Source organism: Chanos chanos, chromosome 9, assembly GCF_902362185.1.
Source record: "Chanos chanos chromosome 9, fChaCha1.1, whole genome shotgun sequence".
NCBI classification, from domain to species: Eukaryota; Metazoa; Chordata; class Actinopteri; order Gonorynchiformes; family Chanidae; genus Chanos; species Chanos chanos.
In genome coordinates, this window is record NC_044503.1 from 23415131 (window position 1) to 23440878 (window position 25748).

A 25748-nucleotide genomic window follows, 5' to 3' on the forward strand; every position below is an offset into this window, starting at 1 on the left:
AAGCAGTATCAGATGCTGCCACAGGTTCCTCAGCCTGTACTTCTCTAAAAATTTCTGCAAACTGTTTTGTTGCTGCTCTGTGCTACAGATATTTATTCAAGGGGATACTTGAATGACCTGTACCTTTTACTCAGGCTACAGACTCGTCGATAGACTCCTTTTATGTCCTGAATCTTCCTGTACTTTCCTTCATTCAGAGGTATCATTTTCTGTATTTTGTCAGGGTGACCACGCATTCATTAAAGTTATATTAATGAGGAAGTTGGGGGTGGATGAAATCTGAAGGCCCATGAAGGTCACTATGGAAACGTTCTTGACTTACAGGAAACAGGCTCGGGTAAAGAGAGGAAGTGAGGTAGCAGAAGGGGTCAAAACACTGCTTCATGAGCTGAAGTCATAAACAGGAAGAAAGAGCCGACTATTCAGAGGTTAAATAATGGTTTCCTGTTTTAACTCCTTCCTAACTGGGAAACTCAAAAGTTTTTTTTTTTCAATGTAAAATGACAAGCAAACTCTTTTTCCTTTTTTTTTTTTTACTGAAACAGTGAAATAATTAGAAAGAGGTAAACATTTAACTTGGAATTTTGAATATATGGTTTATCTTTGGTTTGGTTAAAAAAAAAAAAAAGTCTATACCTGGAAAGTTTTCCACATAATTCCATGTTACTGTTGTCACCAAGCCTTGAGACAGTGGTAAAACACCTCTCCCTCCGGCTTCCTTTATCTCTGGAGACAACACTGATGCTGTAACTGTGAATACTAAGTCACTGTCTTTTAAAAAACAACCATGAATAATACAGCATCACTTTAAGTGCTCATGTTCTCCACTGAACAAGAGCCTGTTTTGGCAGCATTTCAGGGCATTGTGGGAGAGAGGAAGCTGAAAACCTCTGTTGGTCTAATAGTCTTGAAGGTGAAATGATCAATTATTTTTTTCCCAAACTACTGGGACTTTTTTTTTTTTGACAGTGTTAAGACTTAAGGGTTGTTTTTTGGTTTTTTTTTTTGTCTTGATGTTCTGTCCTGCTGCTGGTTTTATTAAATGTTACGATGTCACTCAAAGCCCTGCAGCTCCAAAAATGATTTATGTACGTCCCAAAACATCGAGGAACACAGCTGAATTTCACACATTCCCAAAATCACTTCCACCTGATGAAATGTCTTGTTCTCGCATTCCTCTGTGTAACCCAGCATCTTAATTCAAGCCAGTGTGTCACGGAGTGGGAACCTGGCCAAAGCACCTATCTCCAGTCTAACCTCAGTTAAAAGTTTTTTAAGGGCACGAAAACATTAAAAACAAAAATTCTTTCCAGTCACACACTTTGTTGACTTTAGGACGTGTTGTTAAAAGTTTGCCGCAGGCAAATAAAGCACTTGCGGGTCTATTATGTTCACTGGCTTAATATATTCATCCTTCTCTGTGTGTCCCTATAAACCCAAAGCCCAAATAAACTGTGCAGGCCAAACATGCAGACTGAGAGTAAATTGAGGTAAGATGACATTGTGAATCACACCAGAGAAGAGAGCAGAGACCAGACTGGATTGGGGCTCTTGTGAACTTAACACTAAATGATGTAACGATGTATGACATGACAATTTGTTGAGAGACCTGCTCGGACAAGCCAAACACCTGCAGAATGTGAATACTGAGATTATAGAGTCAAACACACTGACATTATATTGTATTGAAAATATGAACTGTATTTTTTTTCAGGTTGGGGAAAAAAAAAAAAAAAGAAAGAAGGAAAACAAAGGCACAAGCAAACAGAAACACACACAGTCAAATGTTGTGTATCCACACAACTCGACATTAGCACGCCATTCTCATGAGACGGCAAACATTTGAATTTTTGGGACACCCTCTCCAGGGTTTGCCCGTCCCGTTGCGGTAATCGTTAGATTAGTCAACGGCTGACACCAGGGGTAGTGAAACTTGCCGCGAAGATGAGCAAACAGGAAGTAGGCCTTCTCCCCTCACGGCTAAAACTTGCTGCTAACATGTTAACTGGTGGTCATTGTCCTGTCTGTTCGTATTTGTCATCTCTCCAGCACCATCTGTATGCCTCGTATTTCCACGTATAACCCCCCTCCAAAGGTAAAGCCACAGTACGTTGCTGTTTTGATATGTACTGTTTACATTACAATACATAAACATTTGGTGTGACGTTAAACATACACTTGACTAGTATTAAGAGAATAAGCATTGCTGGTGTTCGATAAAGAATGTGATGCTCGCAGACAGATGCAGACTGCAACGGGATTCCAATCTGACACACGGCTGGTTTTGAAACACTGTGGATTTCACATCTGATACGCACATTGCTACTCTCTAATGGAAGACAGTCCCCTAAGATCTAATACTAAAAGCACATTACAACGGATTCGGCAGGGCGAACAGCCACCAAATGGGAACGTCACAGATAGAAACCTGGCTCCCATACTGTTCTGGGTGATAAACTAAATTCCTTAAGTCTGGAACCCAGAGCTGACCACAGTAGTAAAATACTGTGCGGCTAGGTCCAGATATGGGAGAATATCCATGAGGAGCCATGGTTTTGTTGCCCCTTACAATAGCCCTTTGTGCTATTTAAATACTCAAGACTAACTAAAAGCTTAAAACGTGATTCTGTCAAGCTGCTTGATTTACTATTCAGTAATGATTCATTTCCAGTCTGACCACACTGAAAAATCAGAAAGGGCCAATGACTGTGAATTATCATGTGTGGAATGGGAACACTGAAGGGGCTTTGTGTGTTCTGGCTCTTGAGAGCCACATAGGAATCCGTTTTACTTTATACAACTTGAATATGAGCATGAAAAGTGCTGTGCAAAAAGACAGAACACCAAATGACCAAAACGGACAGGTATACTGCATCATTTTGTGCGGGTTACACTTCATGACATACAGTAAACTGGCTTTTCTAATAAAACAAAACAAAGTTAAAAGCTCAAACAAAGTTATAACAGGAAAGAAAACAGCACTCAGTCATAGCAAATAATCACCTTTCCATCAATGACAACAGAGACAAAACAGGGAAATAAGTCACGGGTACGATCTGAGGTCACGGGTAAAAATCACTTAAAGCTGTTTGGGTCATATCCATGTGCTTACACACAGACTCATGTAATGAAGAAACAAAGTACGTGTTTTCTAGATGGTTTTACACTTTGCTGTTTGTCACATAGAAGGCACTAACATAATACAAGAAATATAGCAGAGCTTAATTTCTGTACATAATACCCTTCTTTCACTCCAAATACATGACATACCATACAAAATTACGATGTTTCTCATGACAGACCAAGTACAAACAACAGTAAATGGTTTTATTTGGTTTCTGGAAAATTGCACCCAAACAACTGCAGCAAACCAACCACTCATCAATGTAATAAATACGCTGGTTAGCTACATAGACGGTTAGAAGAAAAAAAAAGAAAAAAAAAATCTGACAAAGTGTTTTTTTTTTTTTTAACTCCATTATAAAAATATTCTGGAAAACAGATGGTAATATGCCTGTGAACCTTAAGGATGCTGATAAGTGACAGAATGCTAAGGAAATATAAATATCTGTGCTGTGGACAAAAGACTTTGTGCTTTTAAAGGAAAGTGAAAGAGGAATTTCACCCTGTGACTTAGACACTTAGAAGGAAAGTGAAATGCGTTTGTACCCCTGAGGATGACTGACAGGTGGAACGACATTATGTATGAGTATGGTATCCAGTGTTTGAAATCTGTCTACGCTGAGCACTAGACATACAGCTAACACTAAAAAAAAACAAAACAAAAACCAACAAACAAATCAAGTCTTTTTGTTTAAAAAAAAAAAACAAACTTTGGGCTTAATTACAAAATAATGCCATGGACATTCATAAAAACCTAAAAGAGGCTGGCGCCAGGATTTGGCTCCGCTCATGTTTACGGAATCAAAACGTTGGTTCCGTCTCTATGGCAACTACGGCTGCATCAGCACAGCTGTTCAGCAACAAGGGCTATAATTAGCACAAAAAAATGGTCTTACGACTAGCCTATATCAAAACTAACATCAAAGCAAACTACAAAACTGTACTGATATAATGAGCTATGGTTAACATTTGGTCTTGTAAGACACTGAGCGAGTTAAAAAAAATTACCCATCTATTATAAAAGCAATTTCACACAAACACACATACACACATACTTCTGACAGGGCACAACCTCACCCATTCCACAGATAGGATTACGTTTGAGAAGGCAGTACAAACTTTGGACCAGTCAGACGGTCTACTACTGGAGGAGACCCTTTTGTCTCTTCTCCTCTAAAGTGAACACGGCCAGTGTATCGATATGCAGTCAATCGCACATCCTAGAAAAAAAATAAAAACACACTCGCTCTCTCCGACACACGCATTATACACAGACTGGATGAAATGCTAAACGACTGTCCTTTGTCTGGAGGCCGGGAGAAGAGTTGCCAAAACAAGTGAAAAAAAAGGCCTCTTTACATCTTGGTCTCCTCCAAAACAAAACAAAACAAAACAAAAAACAAAAAAGACAGAGGAAACCCACAAGGCGGAAAACTGATATCCTCCGTTTTGGCACGTGTGGCAAATGGATGTTGGGGGGAGAGAGAGGGAGAGAGAACGAGAGGGGCAGACACTAATACTGTAAGTCTGCAGTTATCAGCCTTTTTTTGGGGGGGGCGGTTTTCTTCTTCAGGTTTGCCAAGTGCTTTCTGGTTAACAGATCCTGGTGAGGAAGCAATATTTAGGGTGGCATGGAAGTCAGAGGACCACAGTTTTTCACCTTCAAACCTGGAAGAAAAGAGAAAATAAGGTAAGGTCTTTACAACGACTACATTTAAGAGTCGAAAATAAAAGTTTTGAGAGAAGTGAAAGTGAAAGGAAAGCCTTTCACCAGACTGATACTCACTGACTAGAGGAGGGCTATAATAAGCTGTTGCGTCCGTTAGCATGGGGGACTTTCGACCTCATCTGTTCTTGGACTGATCCAGACTGGACAAGAGGAAGAGGAAAGACACATATTGACAGAATCCCTTTAAGAAAACTAACAGTCTTATTTACACATCTTTGAACCTCTTTATGAATTGTTATTTTGACTGATTGGGGCCTGGTGTACTCTATGACATCAGCTGTATACAGTCTGTGTAAATATACCCTCGAGCACAGAGACACAAAGGAAAAAACAGAAAGTAAATTAGTCTAAATAAACAAACCAGCCTTTTCTGTAATATTATTTCTGTCTTTCCCACTACAACAAACCTTGGAAAGTCCACGTGAGAATCAGACTGACCCGGAATGTTCTAGAAGTTACATCATGTAAAACAGGTCATGAACCCCTCCCCCCCAGGGTTTTAGAAGAGTCTGCAACATTTTCATGGTCACAAAATGAGTCAGTGTCCTGTGGAGGAGGGGGCATTGTTACCCCGAAAGAGACCACTCCAGCTGCTGTCACCATAGACGGACCACGATTACTTTAAATGGATTTGAATTAATAGACATTTAACTTTAATGCAAAGGGGTTAAAGTTAAAAGAGTGGGCCGTAAACCGTTCCGTGATACCTAAGCTATAAACACAGCTTATACACCACATCCACACAGACGAACATCCCGCAATTTCCATTTCTTGCTACTCATTGCTGTTTGAATATTTCCCAGATAACACTTGTAGCTATTTATACAGCTCCGGTTTCATTCGTTCACTCACTTGCACTGGTGTGAATTCAGTAAAGACATGGGTCAAACCTGATAAACCAGCAGCTAGTTGGGACCACCTTCCTCCCTAATCCCACCCATATACACATACACAGCCTTCAGGACTGAGTCCCGGACTTAATGAATAAGACTATTCCTATTACAACACAGCAGAAGGTTTCTAGTCACATCACTGCACTGAACATCAATCTGTTTAAATAACAAGTATGAAACCGTTTTGAGTCAAGTTAAAATCCTCTTCACAGGAAGACACAAAACTGACTATTGTGTTACCTCACCACTAAAGCTCAACTGACACACACACACACACACACACACACACACAGCGCTACTGAGAAACAGCTCCGCACATGGTCAGCCATGAACAAGATCCATTCATACACACAGCGATGTCTAACAACCATTTACACACAACACAGACACACAGCGATCTCTAATATCCATTCACACACACAGCAATGTCTTATACCCATCCATACACACAGCACAGACATACACACACCAATGTCTAATATCCATTCACACACACACAGCGATGTCTCATACTCATGCATACACACAGCACAGACACACAGCGATGTCTAATACTCATCCATACACACAGCACAGACACACAGCGATGTCTAATACTAGGGCCACACAATTAATTGAATTCAAATCGAAATCGCGATATGTCTGCATGCAATTGCTAAACCGCAAAAGGATGCAGTTGAATAAAATATATTTAAAATATAAAGTGACAACAGAAAATACTCATGTCTGATTGGCTGGCAAGTGTCAAGCTTGTATATCTGTACATCTCAGTCATAAATCTGGTCAAAAGTTTAATCGGCATTTTAATGCAGCGAACCTGTGTTTGGCGTAAGCCGCCCTATTTCGAGTTCTTTGCCTCCGCCTTGTTCATTCGTTTCCTGGACACCCTGTCGGGCATTACCCCATACGTCACGACAACTTAGAGCTTTACGATGAATTTATGCATGAAAGGAAAAACAGACAGACGAAAACCGACCTGCACTAAAACAAACAACTGCTGGTGACTTTACATGTGTGATGCTTTTTTGAGAAATCCTTTTTCGAAAAGTTTTAAACAATCTGTGCTGTTTGTAACCGTGTAGTTGAGTTATTTTAAAACTTTTACTGAGTTGACAATTATTTCAAATCATCCTTTTACTATGCAGTGCTATGCCTTTATCTGATTTTAATCTTGACAGCTAAGCAAAAATACGAGATGCTAACTTAGATGTTTATCATGTCACAGTTCAAACTGCAATCACAAAATGTTTCCCATATGATTTTTTTTTTTACCAAATTGTGCAGCCCTATTTAATATCCATTCACAGACACACAGCAATGTCTAATTCCCATCCATACACACAGCACAGACACACAGCAATGTTTAACAACCATTCACACACAGCACAGACTCACAGCACTGTCTTAATAAACACTGTCACACCTTGTTGTTCACTGCAAAGCAAACAGGGGTGGAATACCTAGTTTATTAGTGTATCAGAGTCTTTACATAACTCCTTTGTTTCTGTCCTCATTAAAAAGAACAAAAAGGTCACCAGGTCCCAAATAAACACCAATCTTGTAATCAGCTAAACAGACATGAGCTAGTCGATAAGGAGAGCTGACAATACAGAATTATTAGGCTACATTATAAGTCCTAGACAATGCATTAATAATAAAACACACACACACACACACACACACACACACACACAGAGTTCCTAAGTTCATCCGTGATGTTCTAAGTTATATAATGTACAACAGCCTAGTTCTCCACAGATCATCACGGTGAAACTGCCACACGACCAGGACACTTTTTTTTTTCCTTTTATAACCAAGTTCTGCTGAGCAAAGCAATAATTAACCCTCCACTATTCAGACTGTTATCTCCTGTGTGGATTCAGTCAGACGCAGGAGGTGCAGTTACGCAGTTCTCTTTGGGTCTACAGAGTGATGTAAGCTGGCCGTCCTGTGACACCTGCTAATGTAAAGCCACACCACTCTGAAACAGCACGTACACTGAGAAAACTCTACGAAACCGTCTTGCTTGTCCAATGCTAAAAAAACCCATCAGAAAACGTGTCTGCTGTGAGGCAGTAGGTTTCAGTTTCCAGTAAATCCAACAACGTTCAAAGCTAACAGCCAAACGAGTCTGTAATTGGCTTATGCCATGCCAAGTCATACCAATTGCTTTGTTTGCTAACTGAACTGAAACTCCCTAGCGTTTTTTTCCCTTCTGCCAACTGCTATTAGACAGTCAATCTGGATTCTGTGTGAACTAGCCGACTGTGCTAACCTAAACACCGCGTGCTGGGCAGCTCTTAACAGTTTTCCATTTCAAGGAACAAAGGAGATCTTTTTTTTCGGCGGAAGGAAGATAAGAAAACCGATAAGGCCACTTCTGGATGTGGAGTGCGGCCCTCAAGTAACTGGCTACAGGAAGGACAGGAAAAAAAAATTGACTGAAGGACCCCCCCCCGCCCTCTGCCAAACCACTCCAACTCTTTCCAATGTAACTGTGGAGCTGCTTTCACTGGCCAGTGTGCCGAGTTCAACCAGGCACCGGGCCAACATTCCTCCATGCAAGTCAGAGACTGCTCGAGTCTGCCCAGGTACTGTATCTGACTGTGTGCACACCAGCACAAAACCGCTCAGGTAAAATGTAAGCAGAAACACTGTCATGCCTCCACCCACGGCAGTGAAACTTTCCGAATTTTCCTGTATTATCCATATGGAACAACAGAACTGCACTGTACTACTCCCTAACACCCCCCCCCCCCACCAAAAAAAAACCTTGATTAAAAAATGGTTAATCAGGATGGCTAATCATCCTGATTAACTCCATTGTGAGAATTCTCTCATGGTTGTACAAGCAATTATTGATCTTACCGGTGGCAAGCCGTCTGCCATCTCTCCGGAGCCTATGTGAGTCAGGTGGACAAAGTTTGTGGGCTCTCCAATCATGCTGCGATCAATCCTCCTCCTCTTCTTCTTCTGTAAAATCATAAGAGACATCAAAACTTTAAGAATCCTGAAACAACTAAAAAAAAAATTAACATGTTTCTTACGTCAGGAGGAGCTGAAATAAACATGTACAGGAAGGTAGTCGACCCAAAGTTTTTGTCCAGTTTAACTGAGTGTGCCAAATGGAACTGTGTTAAAAAAAACAAAACAAAACAAAAAAAGGGACCCACTGTTCAGGTTGCATTCAAATGGGCAATTACAACCTATTGTCAGTTATTTTACATTGGAATTCTGTTCCATGGACCGATCTAAAGACCTGTGATTCAAATGATGTTTGGAAAAGAAAATTCTCTTTTCATCAGCTTGCATCTGCTGATGGATGGATAGACGGATCATCTCCCTCTCTCTCTCTCTCTCTTCCTCTGCCATATTTTGCTTATGAGATCATTCTCCATGTCTGAAAAAGGGCTTGCTGATACTTGTCTGTCCACAGCAAGGAGGCCCAACTTATTGCAACATGCCCCACTGATGGAGGTTTAAAAAAAAAAAAAAAAGAACATCTCATGGCCTAGCCCTTGCTTTCCCACAACCGAGTGCAAATTTTTCCTATCAAAAAGCAGTCGGTTGACAACATATTGTGTTATATTACATATGGACTGATCCAGTTTGAAGCATCTCCTTGCCGAAGATCAGTCTTTTGTGCCTGACGTAACGTCCTGCAGTGAGTATGTTTCTATGTTGTCGCTATAAAAGGACAGCGTGCATGGGAAGGTTTGGATTCGGCCCCCCGATATGAAAAATGAGCCCTGATTCACTGGGAACTTACACTTGTGTACGTTCCATCAAAATGCCAGCCAGAGTCTAGCCCTCTACCCGTCCGTCTCTAACGACAGAACAAACAGACGTCTAAAAATAAAAAAGGAGGAAGGAGGGAGGAAGAGAATGAGCTCACTCCCACCAGTCCCTGAGAAGGCAGCTTCCCCTCCGAGTCCCCGAGTCATTGTTTCAACAGCCTGTGGTAACGTCGGGTCACTCGCAACAACAGTCCTGTCTGCAAACAGCCCCACGGCTGGCTGCTTTGACTCCTGCTATGACTCATCAGAGCCTAGTGTTAAGCTAGCATTGCGCGCACACACAGACAATCGCTACCTTTGGTGGTTTAATAAAGGGATGAGGAATAAACGTCATTAAGTGGTTTGCCGGAGGAGATGAGTATGTGGGGGAGAATTTATAGCGAAGTGCTTTGATAAAGAGAGATTTTGATTTATCGTATCGAAAAAGACATATTGTTCGATAAGAGCATTGCTACCACATTACTCAACGTCGATAATCCTTCATAACATAACATGGAGGGGGAACTGGATTGCATAATCAAAAGGTGGCTTTACAGCCAATCAGAGCTATTCACAGGTAATCTGTGATAAAAGTTGAAGAGTCAATAAACATTAGAGTGATAAACAAGTTCTTTGTTTCTTCCCTTGATTTGAATGTCCACTTGACTTAAAATAAAGTTTGGTTTGCAAAATTCTTCCACACTTATTTGCATATTCGCTACGATAATTTCTTCAGCAATGTGAAAGCCCCAACTATTACTAAATAGTATGCTTTGAATTAATGCCAATTTATTGTGACAAATGTTTTCCAAAAAACATAATGTTTCGATTTAACAAACTGATGTTCCTTCCTGTAAAGGTGTTCCTAGTGCATGGCTAGAACATCTACCACTAGCTTACATGTTGGAAAGACCAGTGCGTTTAACTTTTTTCCCACTCAGGCCAGACACCAATCAGGTTTTCACCATCTGATTCAGACTTTTAGCTTAACTCACTATGTGAACCTCAACACAGTTCACACAAGCAAAGTTTCTGAGAGTTGAGAGCATGTCCTGGTTCCTTGCTTTAGTGGAGCCTTTGCTTGACTGGCTCGTGACAGAGCGCTCTTTGTCCGGCCATGTTTCATGTCTGGTTTCATTTCTCCAAACACGTTTATTCTGCTGATTTTATGGATCTCCCACGTCTTGGCTGAAAAGTTCACGTTGTTTCTACACAAACCTCTGGCAGAACGGGGACTCGTTCTGAATGGAAGAAAACGACGACTCGGCCCACTAAAAGCCTCGCACAAAATAAATAAGAGCCAGGCGGTGTAAAATATTTGGCTCTTGATGTTACCTTAAAAGGAGCCGATTAGGGAGATAGTGAGAAATATTCCAATGACACATTCTGAGAAACAATGATGCACAACACAAAAATGTAATAGAAGGAACCCAGCGAAAGTCAGCTGTTCTTTGATCTGAACAACAATGTTGTAAAGTCTTGGGGGTGGGGGGTGGGCAGTTTCGGAAGGCGCACTCACCGGAGGCGGTTTGGCCACCACGCAGCATCCGATCTTGTGCCAGAACTCACTCATCCCTGGCGTCGTGTGGCTCGACTCCCGTCTGTCTCTCGCCACTCTGCGGGCCGTTAGAGACGTGGCGGAGAAAGAATCCGTTCTCCGGGAGTCTATCGCGTGGGCGGCGTTTGGTTCAGAACTGGTTCCGAAGGCACCTGACTCTCGAGTCCCCCAATCCTTCTGCTTTCACTTACGCTCTCGCGATCTCACTTTTATTCCTCTGCTTGCCCCCGTGTTTCCCCGAAGCCACGTGTCTTCTACTGAGTAGACTGCCTCTGGTAAGACCTGTGGAAGACAAAAAAAAAAAAAAGATCCCATTCACTGATGACTTAAGGGGAGAAAAAAGAAATTTGAAACATGCATTCCTTCCTGAAATGGTAGATAATGAATGCAAACATGTCAGAATATTTGCCTCTCAGTAAATCTTCCAGTCAGTTTTTTTTAAAGGCATATGGCATTTATATACGCGGTAAAACAAATAACAGTGCAACGACAATACAGCTTAAAACAAAGAGAACATTCATAAACAGGTAGAGACCAAAAAAAAGAAACCCACCATGCAGCAGAGTTAGTGTTTACTGTGTGGACTAACTAATGTTCCCCGTGAGAAATCCGTCAACTTCCCTTGTTTCTGTTCAGTTTCAATAAAGTGGAGGGGGAAGCCCACAGATCTGATTCTCATGTTCACATCACTAACCCACTGTTACACGATACAGGTCCTGTTAAACCAAGACTGGACACAACTCCAGATTATGCTGTTTATCTTAGATTCCCTTTTTTGGTTTTCCTGGCGGACTACAAAAAGTCAGAGGTGGTTAGCAGAAGGACATTAATACCCAAGAATACTGCTATTAATTACTGCAACAAACCACAGTGCAGAAAGCTTAAATCCTTTTAAATGACCTCATCACCAGAGAGTAGAAACAAAGTCTAGTCCTATATTTCCCCACTTGCACAATAACCTTTGATCTAGAGATAAAAGCAAACTAAAAACACAGCAATGTAACAGCAGTACAAAGGGTCTGATCACAGTTTAGTCTAATCGAGCCTAGACTACACCATGAGTAAGGAATTCATCTAAGGTATCATTACTGCAACACTGAAAGCATGGCTTGGCTGATAAACACATGACCTTGAGAAGACCGGCAGAATGAAGAGGGTCAGAGAAAGAGAGAGCTCCTTTGACCTTTCACGACTGACAGACTCGGGGAGGCGAGATGCTCTGTGTTGACAGTAACTAACTGCTTGATAACAAGTTGCAGTGAGTGGTTAGCGTTTCCGCAGCTCGGTCGTCATTACACAGCGACGACGTTTGAGTTCATTGGCCCGGTGGTCACAGTGACAAACACGCCCTAAAAATACACTGGTGAGCAAGACATGGCTCCACTCACTACCATTAGAAAGTTTGGACTAATCTGCTTTCAAAGACGATAACAATTCCGACACACAGCTGTGCATTTGTTTGTGTCTCAACCCCCCCCCCCCCCCCACACACAATGATCTTCTAATTTATGAAACTGGTAAAGAGGGATCCACTCATTTAAAAATAAAGAAAGAAAAAGAAAAAAAAAATTCCAGAGCGAGATCTGAAAGTGGGATGCAGCACAGATCCAATCATCCGATAGTTTCCTCATGACTGTCATGGTCACAAGACCGATTCACTGTCATGTCAGTGAAGGCTCCATCTCATGAACGTCACTTAACCAACATTTTCGCTGCAAGTTGATTGAAAGGCAGAAGTGTTAAACCACAGAACATATGGACACAACCACGACCTTTGCAGTATATGGGGGGAAATACACCTAAATGACAACAATACTAATATGGAAAGTTTGTCATGAGGCCTGTGAGGGTTTTTCCTCAGTCAGACTCGTCGCATGAGCATAATTTCACAATGCTGCTTCTTTTAAATTAGACTGGTTTTCTGTCGCATGCTCTTTGAATGTTGTTTCAGTGACAGCGTCAGTAACGTGAGACTAGGATCAGAGTTGCACAAACAAACATGTCTCCCTCATGCAGGCAGGACAGCTAACAGGCTAGCCAGTATTGTGCCACTCCCTGAAATTAGAGCCAAAACGTTGCTCTGCCTTTTCATAATTAATTTCTGTGAATGAAGTCACATTATATATGGGGGGGCTGACAGTTGTTACGGTAATGTTATATAACTTGAGCCCTTAATATAGTTTGTATCGTTTTCCTGAAACGTATTCGGGAACCTTTGATCTCTGAGGTCATAAATTAAACATTATTAAATAACCTTTAAATGCCTTTGTCTAGCTCTAGATTGTACGGCATTCTATAACGTCCCCAACTGCGTCCGGGACCAAACCTTACATTTCTCAGAGAAATCAGCTCTTGCTGTCGAAAACAAATGACTTTTAGCAACTAAGGTGGGAAAGTGGGAAGTTAGAAGTGAAACAAGACAACTCTTCAGCACTAATGTTACACAAACCAGACTGGACTTCGGACTAGAGGTCGAGACAAACTTAAAAAATACTTGGGACCAAGAGGTCGGGGCTGCGACGGAGCCAACTGAAGCGGTTCTACTGTTTCTAAACAAACCATACATATCTCTATATCCCAAACACAGCGGTTTTCATTTACAGTGATTTCAGCTTAGGACTGGTAGCAAGGAAGCAGAAACATAGGCAGCTGAAACATAAACTGGACGGAGAACAGATCTCCAGAGCTGTTTTAAGTTAGACAAATCGCATGAGAGACACCCATGACACACTGGGTCCTCTAGCGAAGTTAACACTGAAAAGGAAATGATCAACCGGTGATGAAAGAGCCGGTGAAGAAATTCACGTCAATTTCGAGACCGAGTTGAATAAAAATAGCCAAACTTTAGAAACTCCCTGTAGTTTCAGCATCGCCCAAAAACAGAAATTAGTTCGCTATCGTCTTTTCTCCAATTTTAACAGGACACAGGGTTATGCTAAATAGGCAGAGACGTATAAACCTTGTCAAGTTAGATAAAAAGTCGTTAGTGGACAACTTGGATATATAGCCAACGCGCAAACCTTGCTTTACGTAAAGAATAAACTTCAGAATTTATACAAAGATCCTTCGCATAACTGTTCGGATAACTAGTTCTAATTTACATGGCTATGCTAAGCTAGCTAATCAGCGTTAGACAATCGTGGGAATACTTCAACCAGGACGTTAGCTGCAAGTTATAATTAAATAGAAAACTACCCACGAGCATTTTGTTACTTATATGAAATACGCCAGCAACGTATATTTTAAAGTATACTTTTGAGTACGTCGGAAGAAAGAGCAATAAATTTGGCTGGCTTCTATCTGCAGCGAAGCTTGGAAGTTCCGCACGTTTACTAGCAAATTAGGTAACAAAAGCCTTCTCAAGGCACTTCCACAAAAAAAATTAAAATAAAAACAGAGACACTTCTTACTTACCCAAGTTTTAAGCGATGGGTGCTCCGTGTTCAACTTCAGATACCCCTCGCTGTTTGAGAAACATGGCAATGAGAAACACTCCCTTCCCAATCCACCGAGGTGGGGTTATAAGCCTTTCTCTCAATGAGGAAATTCTTAAGCAACGGTTTTTTAAGAGTTTCAGTGGGGCCATAGAGGCTCTCAATCATAGCTCGCTAGCGCCAGTCAATGGTTTACAACTGAGACCGTAGACTCTGTAAGGCTTTATTGACCAATGAACTCTCATGAATTTTGCGAATTCTTATTCCGTTAGGGTTGCTATGTGGGATAAATATATATTTTTTCAGTTTCTTTTTTTCAGTTCAAAAATGCACCACTCCTCCACAACCGTTTCAAGTATTTTTAATGTATGGAAACATGATGCGAATCAAATGAAAGTTACTACCAAAATATTTTCCTTTATTTTATGAGTGCCCTCATTTGCAGAGATATATGTCAGTAGTTTACACGAATATTTGAAATACATAATTCAGTACGCTTACACAACCGAGGTATTTCGAAGACTGTCGTCTCTCAAATCTAGAGAATAAATTATTATTAGTAGTATAGTAGTAGTAGTTGTAGTAGCAGCAGCAGTTGTTGTAGAGGTGTTATATAAAGTCAGATTACAGATTACTTCACGTTTTAATTTAACAAACAGTTATGCAGTTCCTAGCAAATTATTGGACTGAGCTGTTTTTTCCCTAAAAAGTTTCCAACATGTTTTTGACACCGTTTAACCTTTGCAGTATCTAGCAACACAGAATATCATGTTGTCATCTGAAAAAAATCATTGTATCCACAGTGGATTTAGTACCGCACGCTTGTCCTATTTATTTATTTTTAGAGACATTCACAGCTGTTGTTTTGTTTGATATATGTCATAACAGTGATCGAGTGTTTTGTGCACATGACGTCTACTGATTGAGGTTATTTTGTAAACCGAGAATGTTCCATTGGGCACTACATATGTCAAACTAGGGCTCAGTGGGCACCCCTTCTATTTTGAATTAATTCAGCTTCCGGTGCCGTTCGAGCGCCATCTTCGACGTATTAGTTGCCAGGATGTTTTTCTTTTGTAGAAAGTAATATAACTCGAAAGTAAACTTTAGCCCCTTACCACTTGCAAGAGTTAGTCACAGTCACAAAACTTCTCTTAAGAGAAACCTTGTATATTAGACTGCTTTTCATCAGCCAGTTGAAACGGTAAGCAACGACTTTTATCATCATCGTAACTTAGCTAACAGTGGCTACACAGTGTGCAGCTGATAGCTAGTTAGCTAACGGTAGCCATTTCGCAAACTACAAACTTATTAGTGGAAAACGCTACCCTAGATTTTAAGTGTCAAGTTAACCACAAAGCTAGGCATTAGTTATGGAAAAATTCAGGGCCTGGTATTACATGCCCGATATCTTTTTGAAACAAAACCCAAAGTTCGCCTTTGTTGACTAAGTTTAATGACAGTCTAAGAGCTGTGGAGGTTTTACCATTCAAAAAAGTTTGTTACGCGCACTAACAGTGAGACGTATTGTTCCGAAAGTTAATTACAGTTAACCTTACTGCAGCGTTTGCCAGTCTTGCTTTAAGTTAGTACTGTAGAGTTAACTTTTTATTTTTGCGCTCATTTGCTAGCAAGAACAATTAATAGTTAGCTAGTAACGTAACTGGCAGTTTCCCCCCGGAACATAAACAATACGTCTATAGTAGTTATTCCTCGTTACTTGTCACCGGGCCGGTTGTCACTCGTTTTTAAGATGTAAGCTAAACCTCACTGCTTTACAGTGTAAGTTGTCTCTCACCATCATACTTCACATCTTACTAGGACAAGGATATAATTTGAATGATTTCACACAAAGGTAGTTAGTGTACTTTAATGCAGTTCACTTAAGGTTTGCTATCTCAACAGCTTTTTCTCTTCTTTTTCAAATCTGTATATGCTGCAAACATGTGATTTACTAAACATGTGATTTACTTATATCTGCTCACTTATAGTTATTTGCATGTGTCACATGCAAGGTTATATGATTATTGTCACATTGCTTCTAGTTTTTGACTCACTGTGTCGTCTGGTTAAATAAGATGTCGCTGGTGGATTTGGGGAAGCGCTTGCTGGAGGCTGCACGTAAAGGGCAAGATGATGAGGTCAGATCACTCATGGCAAACGGAGCGCCCTTCACCACAGACTGGGTGAGGACATCTTTTTAGCGCTGTTTGCATTAACTGCATTCCTCTTCTGAAAAAAGAAAGAAGATTTACCATGAGTAGTGCTTTGTCTGTTTAGAGGGACTAAGAGGCTGCAGTACTTCTGCTTTTTTGTGTGTGTGCGTGAAGTATATAACTAAATGTTCTGCTTTAGCTGGGAACGTCGCCCCTGCATTTGGCGGCTCAATACGGTCACTACTCCACTGCAGAGGTGCTTCTCCGAGCGGGCGTGAGCAGAGACGCTCGCACCAAAGTAGACAGGACGCCCCTGCACATGGCGGCCGCGGAGGGCCACTCTAACATTGTTGAACTTCTGGTGAAGGTAAATTAAGTATGACATTAAGCTGTGGTATCAGTTCACTGAGTGTCTGTTATCATTGAGCTGATCATTGAGCTTATGACTTTTATGCCTGAACCTCATGTTAGTGCACAGTAATTAATGCATTAATTAAAGGACTTTAGTTCTGGAATTAGAATCCTCTGTTTACAGTTGTGTTTGTTGTTTATGTGGTGACAGAGTGGTGCTGATATCAATGCTAAGGATATGCTGAAGATGACAGCGTTGCACTGGGCCACAGAACACGGACACAGAGTAGTTGCTGAGCTGCTGGTGAAATACGGGGCAGACAGCCACGCCCTCAGCAAGTTTGACAAGACTCCTTTCAACATAGCCGTGGACAAAGGCAACACGGAGCTCATGCTTCTACTGCAGGTGACGTCTGAGTTAATCTGTCACCCAGCTTTATGTTTCGCAAGAGTGAGGTGTGTTTTGTTTGAAATGGGGGAGAAAAAAGGTATGCTTATTGGAATATCTTTATAACATTTATCTGTGTCTGTGTCTGCATCTTTGTCTTGTGTGTGTGTGTGTGTTTGTGCTTCTGAAGGAGGCCATGCAGAATCAGGTGAATATGAACCCAGAGAGAACTGTGGTCAGTAATACAACATCCTCCATGTCAAGCCCCCAGTTTATCATCTCATCTGGAGGAGTGGTGAACCTCTCTGATCTTGTCCTCTCCAACAGCAAGGCAAACTCAGGTACTCCTCTTCTGGTCCAGTGTCTAGCTAGTCTGCTCAGTTTGGTACACTCTGTTCTGATGCTCTGTCATTACTCTCTCAAGCCTCACATCTCTTGACAGTAGATATTATGCATATGAGAAGAGATGACATATTTATTAGCCTGAAAACATGATGACAGTTAATTACAATAAGGAACAGGGCTTTCCCCCCCCCCTCTTTGACTTGTTAGTTAGCACTGGGTGTCTAAATGTCTCTCCGTGCTCATGCTCATTCTCTTTTGTAATAGTCTCTATCCGTGACTTTTCTTAGAATAAATGATATTGAAGCATGTGTTTACTCAGAACACCCACACCTAATCACCTTTTATCAAGGGGTTCAAGTAGAAAGAAATGCTCATTTTCACAGGTGCCTCCGAGGGGCTGATAGCAGCTGACACAGTGGACTCTGCAATTCAACATGTGGTGGGGGAAGATGGCCAGAGAGTCATCACCATAGTAACAGACCAACAGGGTGGCCTGCAGCCCGGCAACCTCGGGCAGAAATTCTTTGTCACTATGCAGGGCCAGCAAAGTGAGTTCAAAAACAAAGATTCGTTCGCTTACAATCACGTCATGGGTCTTATTCCACTGCTCTGCGAAACCTTTTATAATCTGTTATAATATGTATGTATGTATCTGTCCATCTGTCTATATCTATCCATCTGTCAATCTATCATACACACAAATAAATGCGCACATACGTACGAATGTATGTATGTATCTATGTATTTTTTTATCTGTATCTTTTATGCATTAACAGTGGTTGCAGTCCCAGCGGGTCAGATTGCAGAAGAAATTGTGACAGAAGAATCCAAGCCTCCCCCAGTACGCAAGAGAAAACTAGAACCAGCAGTGAATAACACAGAACCCAAACATATTAAGGTCAGATTAAGAGTAAATCTCTCATGTATAGAATCACACTAACACAGGGCAGGTACATGCTCCAAAAACGTGTTAAAACTTAAACACTCTCTCTCTCTCTCTCTCTATCTGTTAATCCCTTCTGCTCTGTCAAGTCGGAGAAAGACAGCCGTGAGGAGTTGGAGATGCAGCTGAAGGAGGCGAACCGTAAGGCCCAGGAGTACCGACAGCAGTTGCTGAAGAAAGAGCAGGAGGCTGAGCAGTATAGACTCAAGCTGGAGGCGATAGCCAACGGCCAGACAAACGGCTCCAACGGAGCAGCCCAAGAGGAGGTGGTGCTTCAGGAAGACGACGGGGAGGGCGAGGAGGAGGTCGGAGGAGAGGAGGTGGTCATGCTTTCGGAGGGAGCCATCATCATCAAAGGAGAGGAGTTGGACTCCACAGGAGGAGAACCGGTGACGTTGGTGGACACTGCGGAAACGTCTGCCGCAGACACGTCCGACATCACCTCTTAACAGTGGATCCAAAGACAGAATGCTTAGAAATCCTCATTAAGTCTTGCATTAATTTATTATAGGTAAACTTTACCTAAGGCTTTTTCTATAACAGCCACCTCCCCCTCCCCCGCCCCCTTCGTCTTGTTGTGGTTGAACAAACTGATGGGGAGAAATGTAAACAAACACTTAAAGCAGAAGACTGGTAGGAGCTGGAGGAGCTCCGGGTTTCCTGTGTGAACAGTTCAACTCACTCAGACTGAAATGTTCAGTTCAATACTATGGTTGACAGTACCAGCGATGCCTTTGGAAGCATGAAACTGATGGTCAGCAATCCCATACTGCAGCATTCAGCCACAACGGGACGTCTTTCGGCGAGAAAAACGAGACGTTTTATGGCGCATCAGCCGTAACTGCACGCAAACTGACTCCAGGACTTTCTGAGTTGTCCTGTCATTTGGTAAGAGCAAGGATTTGAAGTGTGTGATATAGATGAGGCTGTGTTTCAGAGAGCCTCCTCCTACTGTTTGCTGACCTCAGGGTTTGACTGTGAGAATCAGCAGACTGAGGCGGGGGGGAAATATGGCTCGCGAGTGGGTGTCTCTTTATGTAATATTTCAACAAGGTCCATTCCATATTCCATAGCATCTGTGTAAATGAGTGTTGCCTTTAAATGTCAGTTGGAGTCGGCTCTCCTGCCCACTTGCCTTCGTTATCTGTTGACGGCCGATTAGAGCCCAACCCTAGCTCCTCCGAGAAGACGGAAAGACACAATCTCCTCAAGTGAAATTGTAGAAATCAATAGATATTTTAACCTTAACCCTTAACACACTACAGCTACTGAGGGTGTTCCTGTGTTTTGGCTCACACACTTGTTCTCAGTTTTCTACTTTGGTACTCGTTGCCCCTATTGTGCCTTGAATTGCGTACAACGCAAATACTTGTGAACCAAGTAGGAAGTGGGGTTTCACGCAGGGGGAGGAGGAGGTTCTGGTACTTTCTGAGGACTTTATTAGACCTCAGGGGTCTGTAATCAGGCTGTTTTGACAGTTGTGTCCGACCTTTTAACCTCTACATGTAGTTCCAATGCTCTGACTCCGTGTGCATTGAAGAGTGATTGCGTGAAAATAACGCAGTGCAAATCGATTTGAATCTGAAGGCGATTTTGGTACCATGTGAGTAATACAGGCTCTTTTCAGTGTCAACCCACGTGCTCACTCACTGTACATCAAAGTCCTGAATCGAGTGGAAATGCACAAATCAGTGGGCGATAGAAACCCTTTAAAAGTGACTCTTTTTTAAGTACAGTTGTTTGCATTGAGAAGACAGAAATGTCATTGCAAAATTTTTGTGTGAGGGTATATTTTAAGTAGCCTGAAATTGTGTATGCATACTTTATAGAATAATATTTATAACTAGAGGTCATGTTTACTTCTGCATTACATGTTTGTTTTTTTTATTGATACTGGTAAAGATTCTTGCTTTCTGTTCCTGATGTATTTGTAAAGTGAACACTTACATTCCATTCTAGAGCAACTATAGATTGAAAAAAAAGTAGTGTATCTTCTTTTGATCTGAGTACAATGTTGCGTTCTGTTACAATCAGTTTTCCCAGTTCTTCTCTTTGTCTTTCAGGATTGATTATTGATCTCAAATCTTGTATATAGCAGTTCTGAAGAACTGTATTTAATGGGCTGTAGAATTTCTGATTGAGTTATTGATGATTATAACACAACCTTTACTTTTGGTGGTGTGCTGTGCTTCCTGAACATTGTCAGACAGCTCCCCCCCCCCTCTCTTTTTCACTCTGTGCATGGTTTGTCTTAAAGTAGCTCATGATAATAACAGATATGATCATTTTGATCTGAATATGTCACAACTGAGTAGACATAAGTGAGTAGATGCACTAATGAATTTGCCTCTCTTTTTTGAAAAGGGTATGTTTTTGTATTTTTTTAAAAATATTTTTTTATAAGGAAACACTATCAGGGCTTTTTTTTCTTCCTCTTAATACTAAAAAAGAAACAAGCAAATGAACTAAAGTTGTAATTAAAACTGTGCTGTCATTTAGAAATGTCTTGGCATCCGATAAGGCTTTTGACTGTTGTTTCCATTACGCTTACATTAAGGTTGTTGCTTGCATTGAGACAGTGCTGGACAACACTCATTATGTATCATGTTTATTTTGGTTACAGTAAGGTGAATAGCTGCTGTGTGTAATACCCATGTATTTATTTTGATTTTTGCCTTTTGCTTTTATTCATTGATGTCTGTGACTGTTTTTTTCCCCCTTTTTTTAAAGCTTTTGGATTGGAAACTCCTCTATGCTTATGGTCTTCTGTGTTTTTATGACGCACACATTTCATTTGTGGATTAAAAAATAAACAAAGAACAGCTAAATAGATTGAAACATAGCACTATATCATTTTGTATCACTTAAACCGAAAAACAAAATGAAAAATACCAATGTGACGATGAAAAGAAGCGATTTATAAGGGGTTACCTGGCTTAAGTTGAGATCATTGATGGGAATAAATGTAAAAAAAAAAAAAAATTAAAAAATCTCCTTTTTTGTGCATTGCTGACATGATGTATCTCCATCTTCACAGTTCATGAAAAAAAAAAAGTAATTCAGTCCAGCAGCCGCCACCCCTCCCACCCCCCAACCCAGACGCACCTCTACATTACACGGCTCATTTCTCTTGGCTGTGTACTGGTACCTAATTTGTCCAGTTTCACGGCCCAGTTGTGAGCAGCAGGCATTGTGAGAAGCTGTAGGGTTGTGCGACGCAGCTGTCAGCTTTTCCTCGAAGTGCGAGCGACAGGAAAGGTTGAACGAGGTGACAGGTTGTTGATGGAGATTACGACTCAGATGAATAAAACCCAGTTTTCGTATTACAGTCATTGAAATCCCTGCAAAGTCACACGGATCATGCAACTGGAATCCAGTCTTCGTACGATTCTGTAAAGATCAGCCCACGTCAGTGCCGATCTCTAGACCTCTTCTCTGACCTTTTAGTGTAGAGTTTTAATACTAAGGCAAAGCGTTTTAGCTGGTAGAGCATGTAATTGGAGTTTCAACACGCCTCTGCTCCTTATCTTTGGTGAGCTCAAAATGATATGCATTTGGCATTAATCTAAATGGCAACAACTGTTGTGACATTAATTATTCACATTTGAGACTTTGGTGTAATATCAGTCACTAATTCATTGTTCAAATGAAGACAATTATAACTTTATTTGGACACAAGTAGAAAAGGCACAACAAAATGCAGAGACTCTTGTTCAGTAGAAGACGTATTAGCTTCTTTCTTTTTTTTTCTTTTTAATTTTCTCTGGCCTAGCTCACAATGACTAATACAACATTAATACTGTACATTCAGGCTCCATGGCTAATTAGCCATTTTTTAATCGAAAAACAAAGTTTCTCAGACATATGCCATATGTCTCTTTTTCATGTCACCTTAAGTGGCTCTGAAATATCATTACTGCCAAAAAGAAAAAATTATGGGATGTAAAGAGCAGTTACGTACCAAAACGCTATTTAATTGGCACATCACACTAATACTCATAATGCGTACAGATATCGCCATCTGAACTTTAGTTTAACATTTTTACAAATATCAAATCTAACAAAAACCTTTTCTAACATTACCATTATGTTCACGCCTTTTTTGTTTTGCGTGCCAGCATATTTAAACTCCTTCAAACAGTCTGTTTTATTATTATTATAATTTATTTATTTTTTTACTATATACAGTGAGAGAACTGCAAGAACATCTGGAATTTTACAAAACCTGACTTACTCTATTAATGCACACAGCAGAGAGAAGATTTGTCTAAGAACATATTCAAAGACTGGTCAGTATTTTTAGGACATAGAGCTATAAGTAATAGCATGGCCAGTTTTTCTTTTTTTCTTTTCCTGACACAGCTGTAAACAGGTACTTTTTCACAAGGCTTTAAGTGAAGAGGTTTTTTTTTTATATTCCAAACAAACAAGTCTGAGGAACCAAATCCTCAAACCAAAGCACTACCTAATCCCATGAAGGCAAGTAGAATGATAATTTCAATACTGGATTAACCTAATTTTGGATTATCAACAATTGTGCGTTTTCACAACACGTTGAGCAAATGCGGCAGTTCAGCCCATCTATGTACAGTTCTTGAGAGCCAAACGGGCCAGTTTATGAGGTTGACGATATGAATGTCATCGCTAATACAGCAGCCGGGCACTATGGGAAGTCAGTCTGTCTGTCTGTCTGTCTGTCTGTCTACTCGACCACGGTGTCGTGACCGAGGGTCAGAGCCACCGAAGTGGTTGGCATTCGTCAGGCAATGCGGTAGTCGAAGGTATCTTTCTCCATGTAGTCGGTCCAGGTGGAGGAGGGCATACTGCTGTAAGGGTCGAGAAGGATCCGGAAACAGCGTATGATGAGCAGGCCCAGGAAGATGAAGAGGAGCAGGACGAAGACGAAGGCGGCCTTCTGCTCCAGAGTCAGGAAGGAGGGAATGGAGTGGGAGGCTCCTGAGGCAGACAGGGTGCTGCTGTGGAGGTGATCGGCCATCCTGCTTGGTCAGACTGTCTTTCCTTCACCCGTTCAACATAGTCGCTCAAAGATCAGGGAGACATAGGCGTCACATAGAGGATCACTGGACGTAAGGATCCCTGTTATGAACACATATTTAATAACATCAATGAAAAAACAAAACATAACTAAAGGGAATATGTTGGGGTTTTTTTTGCCTCCATTTTCTGATTTTCCTTAAATATACCATAGATAAACCAGAGAATCACAGATCAGGCTAAATGGTTGGAATTTAAAGATTCATAGTTTTTGTTGGTGGTAATTGATTGAATAGACAAACTGGTGTTAGGATCTAACCACAGTAGTCGCCTAGCCCATCAGATCTGTGAAACAGTTTATACATCCCCTGTTTTTAATTTATTGATAAAATACCATAAGTAGACTCATGACTGTCTCCCTAGGGTATAAGCATTAGGTCAGACAAGGGCAGAAATCAGTTTGGCATCTGTTGTGATAGAAAAAGGGACAGAACTCTGAAAACAATAAAGAGTCTCAATGTGATTATGGTCGAAACATCAAAAGTAAATCTATCACTTACTGAAGTTTCCTACTATTAGGTCAATAAAGTCAGTAAGTTTAATGCTAACAAGATATACGGAAAACAAACAAACGAAGAATAATGCAGTTCAAGAAAAAAAATTGTGATTTTCACATTTCCATGAGTCTATTTTAGCAAAAATATCAATAATTTTCAAAGGTATTGTGAACGATCAATGTGATTGAAAGACTCCAAGTCTTTACTCAAATAGCTTAGCTTTTAATCGCAGTAGCCAATTTGAGGCTAGTTTGGCCTCTCTAGACTAGGCTAGGCTACTGAGGTTCATCAACAATGATTCATTCTCAGTCATTCTGATTACACACTGTAGTCACGACAGGAAATTATCATAATTTGTTGATAATGGAATAAGAATTTTCAATTTCTAAGGTTTAATCTCTCAGTCAGAAGAGAAAAGACAGGTATGCTGTCATGTTTTAGCTGTCAATAACTGTCATGAGGGCATGAGTGAGGATTGTTATTGTAGCAGATTTTTTGTGACAGTTGTCTTTGTTAGCTTGACAGTCTGTTTAAATTTTACTTCAACTTTCTGACCTAATTTCAATTTCTGATCAACCAAGATATGTTATTTTTGGTATGTTATTTTTGGTTTGGATAATTGCTTTGATGAAAATGGCCTATAAAAGGTTAAAGTAAGATGGGCTACCATTTTGTTCCAGTGAATTTTTATACCTCAAATAAAGAGCTATTGGAAGCACAGAAACGTAGCAGATGTAGACACAAAATGTAGAGAAAAAACAACTTAAATCTGGACATTTCAGCAGATGAATGTAGAGATCAATCACAGAAAATAGGTTAAAACTTTTTTTGGTGGATGTTTGCCTGAAGAGAGGGCTTTGTCTGTGGTTAAGGACACCCTGTCCCCACCATTGTTAACATTATGAATAGTTAAGAGACATTGCCCAGTGTTATATTTAAGAAGTCTGAAATTTCTGAACAAAGCATTGCTTCTGTGCACAATCCTAAACGAAATGGTATACCATTTAAAGACTGTTAAAGCAAATCCTTACACATCGTAGAATGTGTCACTTGAAAGCGTATGGGGTGTCATTTTTTTTTTTTTTTTAGTTAACACTTTCGTTGGTTTTAATGGTGGTCGGCCTGCCCTGTGATTCCTTGATGAAAACACCCCCCCCCCAAAAAAAAGAGAAAGCGGCTCGACACTCCATTGAGTCATTTGAATGTGTTTGTCGGAGTCTAAAAAAGAAAACCACCCTTTTGCAATGATTTGACAGTTTTTGGAAAAAAAGGGGGGAAAAACACCCCAGAACACTGAGACATTGTGTTCACACAGGGATAACAACAGAGATCAGCAGGTGATACTCTTAGACAAACTGCATGAAGCACAGCATCCTTAGACCACGACATTGTCATAAAAAGAAAGAAACACAACGTGCCTTCACTGTCGAGACAAAACTGTTTATACATGTCAACAATGAACTCAGAAACCACCATTTGACAGCACAAATTCTGAAAACT

The 25748-nt window shown here is 40.7% G+C and overlaps 3 protein-coding genes across 3 annotated transcripts; 1 reads left to right on the forward strand and 2 right to left on the reverse strand.

Moving 5' to 3' along the window:
• Positions 1–1730: 1730 nt before the first annotated feature.
• On the reverse strand, positions 1731–14595 carry cdc42se1 (CDC42 small effector 1). The gene is made up of 5 exons (XM_030784371.1): positions 14494–14595; positions 11041–11361; positions 8614–8718; positions 4910–4992; positions 1731–4791 (listed from the first exon to the last, which is right to left on the reverse strand). Exons 2-4 carry the CDS (start codon positions 11092–11094, stop codon positions 4924–4926), a joined length of 228 nt encoding a protein of 75 aa, XP_030640231.1. The 5' UTR covers positions 11095–11361; positions 14494–14595; the 3' UTR covers positions 1731–4791; positions 4910–4923.
• Positions 14596–15577: 982 nt separating this feature from the next.
• Positions 15578–21022, forward strand: gabpb2b (GA binding protein transcription factor subunit beta 2b). Its single transcript, XM_030784003.1, has 8 exons — positions 15578–15717; positions 16592–16699; positions 16869–17036; positions 17232–17426; positions 17599–17749; positions 18137–18301; positions 18530–18651; positions 18786–21022. The coding sequence occupies exons 2-8, from the start codon at positions 16592–16594 to the stop codon at positions 19143–19145; spliced, it is 1269 nt and encodes a 422-aa protein (XP_030639863.1). The 5' UTR covers positions 15578–15717; the 3' UTR covers positions 19146–21022.
• Positions 21023–23455: 2433 nt separating this feature from the next.
• LOC115821253 (cortexin-3) lies at positions 23456–23692 on the reverse strand. Its single transcript, XM_030785030.1, has one exon. It carries the CDS (start codon positions 23690–23692, stop codon positions 23456–23458), a length of 237 nt encoding a protein of 78 aa, XP_030640890.1.
• Positions 23693–25748: the final 2056 nt, after the last annotated feature.

What these genes read in the sequence shown, in the direction of transcription:
- cdc42se1 (XM_030784371.1), bottom strand. Translation starts at nt 11,094, where the DNA reads ATGAGTGAGTTCTGGCACAAGATCGGATGCTGCGTGGTGGCCAAACCG. An exon ending in TGGTGGCCAAACCGCCTCCG is followed by an intron (nt 8,719 to 11,040) that starts GTGAGTGCGCCT and finishes ATGATTTTACAG; the next exon opens with AAGAAGAAGAGGAGGAGGAT. An exon ending in TGGCAGACGGCTTGCCACCG is followed by an intron (nt 4,993 to 8,613) that starts GTAAGATCAATA and finishes CCTCTTGTCCAG; the next exon opens with TCTGGATCAGTCCAAGAACA.
- gabpb2b (XM_030784003.1), top strand. Translation starts at nt 16,592, where the DNA reads ATGTCGCTGGTGGATTTGGGGAAGCGCTTGCTGGAGGCTGCACGTAAA. An exon ending in CAACAGCAAGGCAAACTCAG is followed by an intron (nt 17,750 to 18,136) that starts GTACTCCTCTTC and finishes TCATTTTCACAG; the next exon opens with GTGCCTCCGAGGGGCTGATA. An exon ending in CAGAACCCAAACATATTAAG is followed by an intron (nt 18,652 to 18,785) that starts GTCAGATTAAGA and finishes TGCTCTGTCAAG; the next exon opens with TCGGAGAAAGACAGCCGTGA.
- LOC115821253 (XM_030785030.1), bottom strand. Translation starts at nt 23,692, where the DNA reads ATGGCCGATCACCTCCACAGCAGCACCCTGTCTGCCTCAGGAGCCTCC.